At 41.3% G+C, this 5451-nt stretch overlaps 1 protein-coding gene across 1 annotated transcript; it reads left to right on the top strand.

Annotated features, from left to right (window-relative positions):
• The first annotated feature begins 269 nt into the window (after positions 1-269).
• On the top strand, positions 270-1214 carry LOC101105776 (olfactory receptor 5P4). The gene has a single exon (XM_004016604.5). It carries the CDS (start codon positions 270-272, stop codon positions 1212-1214), a length of 945 nt encoding a protein of 314 aa, XP_004016653.1.
• The last annotated feature ends 4237 nt before the right edge of the window (positions 1215-5451 follow it).

Raw genomic sequence — 5451 nt, 5'->3', positions numbered from 1 at the left:
ACACAGGTAAGACTTATTCCACGGTATACACATAGGAATAAAATAGCTGATTCATAAGGTAACTGAGGCTTCAATTTTAATATTTTCATGGAAACTGAAAAGAAAGCTTATGTGCACAAAGTATTCTGTAAATAAGGCAAATTTACCATTTGACATATGTATAAGATTATATTTAGGTTATGCTTAGGTATGCATATAAAATGTAGGGTCGTTCCAGTCAATTTAATCTCCTCTGGTTCTGATTTCAATAGGCACTGTTAAATGGATGGATGGAGGCTGCAAACCGTACAACAGTGACAGAGTTCATTATTTTGGGATTAACGGATAATGTGACACTATGTGCCATCTTCTTTGTGATTTTTCTAGGAGTTTACGTAGTTACCATAGTGGGAAACATCAGCATAATCATCTTAATCCGAAGTAGCCCACAGCTTCACACACCTATGTACCTTTTCCTTAGCCATTTGGCCTTTGTGGACATCGGGTATTCCACATCAGTTACACCAATCATGCTGATGAGTTTCTTAAAAGAGAGAACTGCCATCCCAATCACTGGTTGTGCAGTCCAGCTTGCCTCTGATGTTGCCTTTGGGACTACAGAGTGCTTCCTGCTGGCCACCATGGCCTATGATCGCTATGTGGCCATTTGTTCTCCCCTGCTCTACTCCACCCAGATGGCCCCAGTGGTCTGCTTCCTCCTGTTGGGGGCCTCCTACTTGGGTGGTTGCATGAATGCTTTATCGTTTACCGGTTGTTTGATGAATCTCTCCTTCTGTGGACCAAATAAAATCAATCATTTTTTCTGTGACCTCTTCCCACTCTTGAAGCTTTCTTGTGGCCATGTTTATATTGCTGAGATCTCTCCAGCCATCTCCTCAGCATCAGTCCTCATAAGCACACTGTTTACCATAATTGTGTCCTACAGCTACATCCTCCACTCAATCCTGAAGATGCGCTCCACTGAGGGGAGGAAGAAGGCCTTCTCGACCTGCACCTCCCACCTCACTGCAGTCACTTTGTTTTACGGGACAGTTTTATTCGTTTATGTGATGCCTAAATCGAACTATTCAGCTGATCAGGTCAAAGTGGCATCTGTTATCTACACGGTGGTGGTCCCCATGTTGAACCCACTCATCTACAGTCTGAGGAACAAGGAGGTGAAAGAGGCTATGAGAAAACTAGTGGTGAGAATACACTGTTTTTTTCTGAATTAAATCAGATATAAATCTATACATAACAAACTATTCATTGGGGGATATTTTTGCTGGATATTTTTATTGATACTTATCATGACTGAGTGACTAACATATATACACATACATACATCACTAACTTTATTGCTTTTATAGTGAGAAGCTTCTGTAAATATAAAAGACCATGTAAAGTTAAGTGTATCACTAAAATGTGTGTTTGCTTCAGTTCAGTTCAGTCACTCAGTCGTGTCTGACTCTTTGTGACCCCATGAATCGCAGCACGCCAGGCCTCCCTGTCCATCACCAACTCCCGGAGTTCACTCAGACTCACGTCCATCGAGTCCGTGATGCCATCCAGCCATCTCATCCTCGGTCGTCCCCTTCTCCTCCTGCCCCCAATCCCTCCCAGCATCAGAGTCTTTTCCAATGAGTCAACTCTTCGCATGAGGTGGCCAAAGTATTGGAGTTTCAGCCTCAGCATCAGTCCTTCCAATGAACACCCGGGACTGGTCTCCTTTAAGATGGACTGGTTGGATCTCCTTGCAGTCCAAGGGACTCTCAAGAGTCTTCTCCAATACCACAGTTCAAAAGCATCAATTTTTCGGCGCTCAGCTTTCTTCACAGTCCAACTCTCACATCCATACATGACCACAGGAAAAGCCATAGCCTTGACTAGACGGACCTTTGTTGGCAAAGTAATGTCTCTGCTTTTTAATATGCTGTCTAGGTTGGTCATAACTTTCCTTCCAAGGAGTAAGCGTCTTTTAATTTCATGGCTGCAATCACCATCTGCAGTGATTTTGGAGCCCCCCAAAAAATAAAGTCAGCCACTGTTTGCACTGTTTCCCCATCTATTTCCCATGAAGTGATGGGACCGATGCCATGATCCTAATTTTCTGAATGTTGAGCTTTAAGCCAACTTTTTCACTCTCCTCTTTCACTTTCATCAAGAGGCTTTTAGTTCCTCTTCACTTTCTGCCATAAAGGTGGTGTCATCTGCATATCTGAGGTTATTGATATTTCTCCTGGCAATCTTGATTCCAGCTTGTGCTTCTTCCAGTCCAGCGTTTCACATGATGTACTCCACATAGAAGTTAAATAAGCAGGGTGACAATATACAGTCTTAACATACTCCTTTTCCTATTTGGAACCAGTCTGTTGTTCCATGTCCAGTTCTATCTGTTGCTTCCTGACCTGCATATAGGTTTCTCAAGAGGCAGGTCAGGTGGTCTGTATTCCCATCTCTCTCAGAATTTTCCACAGTTTATTGTGGTCCACATAGTCAAAGGCTTTGGCATAGTCAATAAAGCAGAAATAGATGTTTTTCTGGAACTCTTTTGCTTTTTCCATGATCCAGCAGATGTTGGCAATTTGATCTCTGGTTCATCTGCCTTTTCTAAAACCAGCTTGAACATCAGGAAGTTCATGGTTCACGTATTGCTGAAGCCTGCTTTGGAGAATTTTGAGCATTACTTTACTAGCATGTGAGATGAGTGCAATTGTGCGGTAGTTTGAGCATTCTTTGGCATTGCCTTTCTTTGGGATTGGAATGAAAACGGACCTTTTCCAGTCCTGTGGCCACTGCTGAGTTTTCCAAATTTGCTGGTATATTGAGTGCAGCACTTTCACAGCATCATCTTTCAGGATTTGAAATAGCTCAACTGGAATTCCATCACCTCCACTAGCTTTGTTTGTAGTGATGCTTTCTAAGGCCCACTTGACTTCACATTCCAGGATGTCTGGCTCTAGGTGAGTGATCACACCATCATGATTATCTGGGTCATGAAGATCTTTTTTGTACAGTTCTTCTATGTATTCTTGCCACCTCTTCTTAATATCTTCTGCTTCTGTTAGGTCCATACTATTTTTGTCCTTTATTGTGCCCATCTTTGCATGAAATGTTCCCTTGGTATCTCTAATTTTCTTGAAGAGATCTCTAGTCTTTCCCATTCTATTGTTTTCCTCTATTTCTTTGCATTGATCGCTGAAGAAGATTTTCTTATCTCTTCTTGCTATTCTTCGGAACTCTGCATTCAGATGCTGATATCTTTCCTTTTCTCCTTTGCTTTTCACTTCTCTTCTTTTCACAGCTATTTGTATTTGCTTGGTTAAAACTAAATATGGATTCTTCAAGCTGAGAACACCTTTGAAAAACAATTTCTATTTAAAATCCCCCTTGCCAATTATAGAATCCTATTTAAATTGAGAGAGGCCTCAACGATCAAATTTCATTGTATACCATCTTGTAAAATAACATTTGGAAAAGAAGCTTCTCATCAGCAGCATGTAATAGACAATAACATTCACAAGTCAGCAGTTCAGGGTACACCCTTAAAAGTACAGCCCTGCCTTGGTAAAGGAATAATTCAACTTATGGAAACATTGTTCGTGTTTCAGAAAAGCTTCTGTTTATTTTTACTTTACTTGAGCCAGAGCAAAGATCGTGAATCCTCTGTTTGATAATTAAGAAATCCAACTGAGACAGCAGAGAAGAAACTCTATAAATTTCAGCTGACTCCTCTCACAGCCTGTCTTAACAGATGGCTACTAGAGTGAGATTTTGGACACTGACATTTCCTTGGAGTGGGAGACTGGGTTGTTGGGACTTTGTTTTAACAACAGTTGATAGATAGGAGATATGAAATCATGGTTTAGGCAAAGAATATCTGCCGTCTATTTTGTACCATTACTTAAGGAGTCGTCCGCTGTCATTACTTCCATTGCCTTTTTCCAAAGTGCTTACGATCTAGTTTGGTTATGGCAGCTGCCTCTGAACCAATTCTCTTCCTCCTACACAACTTTCACGATGACTTATGATTAATATTTTAGCTAATGTATTTTATTTATAGCATATTAGTAATGTCAGACAAATTCTGTGTGGCAGTATTCCTATCTCCAAATACAACCTTCCTTGGAGGATCAGTGAACTTCTTCACTGGCCTATTCTCCAAGACTCTCAAGCTCAGTGTTCCCTCACTAACTTCTTTGCAAAACTGTTTCTTCTCCTCTGTTCCTTCCTCAATAAATGACAAACCTTTCTGAAGTTTAGTACTCCAACAAATTTGGGGTGATCCTCAGTGCTCACCCATCAAAATGGTCAGCTCCCCCTCCATCCCCTTCCTTCTATGCATCACATATTGACCTCTTCCTATCTAAGTCTCTTTGGGTAAACACTCCCTGATTGATTACAATAAATCCATGCAGAGATTGCTTCCTTCATTTTTCCACTCTAAGGGAATTCAAACACTGCAGTCATCCAGATGTAGGGAGTGAGGTGTGGCACTGCTACAGTCTTTATTGGAGAGGATATACATTGATACTCATATTCTCCTCCTAAATTCTAAATCAGCTAAGTAAATGACAAAAAGAGAAGATATATGGGAGAGCAAAATATTACCTGTATGAATCAAGTAGTTATATTAGAGAATGGGATACATATGTATGAACACATATATTTTTGTGTCCTGAATCCCAGAATTTGATTCTCTTTCCTTCTCTGTCACTGGCAGTAATGGAAACAGATCTCCCCAATGAGTTTAGCCCTTTACCCATCAGCTTATGGTTTGACCAAGAGCAGCCAAGAACACTGAAGCCAGGCTCAGTCGCAAGAGAAAGGGTGAAGAAGGAGGGCTGAGATGGTTATGGGTTGAACTGTGTCCCTCCAAAATTCATATGTTGAATTCTAGCCACCAGTACCTTAGAATATAACCTTGACGGGGAACAAGGTTCTTTCAGATGTAATTAAGATGAAGTCATATTGGAGCAGGCTGGGCTTCTAATCCAATATGATCGGTATCCTTCTTTTAAAAAGAACCATTTGGACACAGATAACAGACAAGAAGAACCTCATATGGAGATAAAGGCAGAAGTATGGGTATGCTTCTACAAGTTAAGAAACTTCAGAGATTGCCAGTAAACCACCAGAAGCTAAGCATGAAGCATAGAGCAGATCCCCTAGCGGTTGGAAGAAATCAACTCTGCTGACATAATCATCTTGGACTTCTAGCTTCCAGAATTGTGAGACCATATGTTTCTATTGTTTAGTCAGTTCAGTCGCTCAGTCCTGTCCAACTCTTTGTGACCCCATGGACTGCAACATCAGACCTCCCTGTCCATCACCAACTCCCGGAGCTTGCTCAAACTTGTGTCCTTCGAGTTGGTGATGTCATCCAACCAGCTCATCCTCTGTTGACCCCTTCTCCTGCCTTCAATCTTTCCCAGCATCCTGATCTTTTCCAATGAGTCAATTCTGTTGCTT

The sequence above is a fragment of the Ovis aries genome, chromosome 15, assembly GCF_016772045.2.
Source record: "Ovis aries strain OAR_USU_Benz2616 breed Rambouillet chromosome 15, ARS-UI_Ramb_v3.0, whole genome shotgun sequence".
Lineage (NCBI taxonomy): Eukaryota > Metazoa > Chordata > Mammalia > Artiodactyla > Bovidae > Ovis > Ovis aries.
The sequence above is the reverse complement of the archived record's forward strand: the minus strand, read 5'-3'. Positions and strand labels throughout refer to the sequence as shown.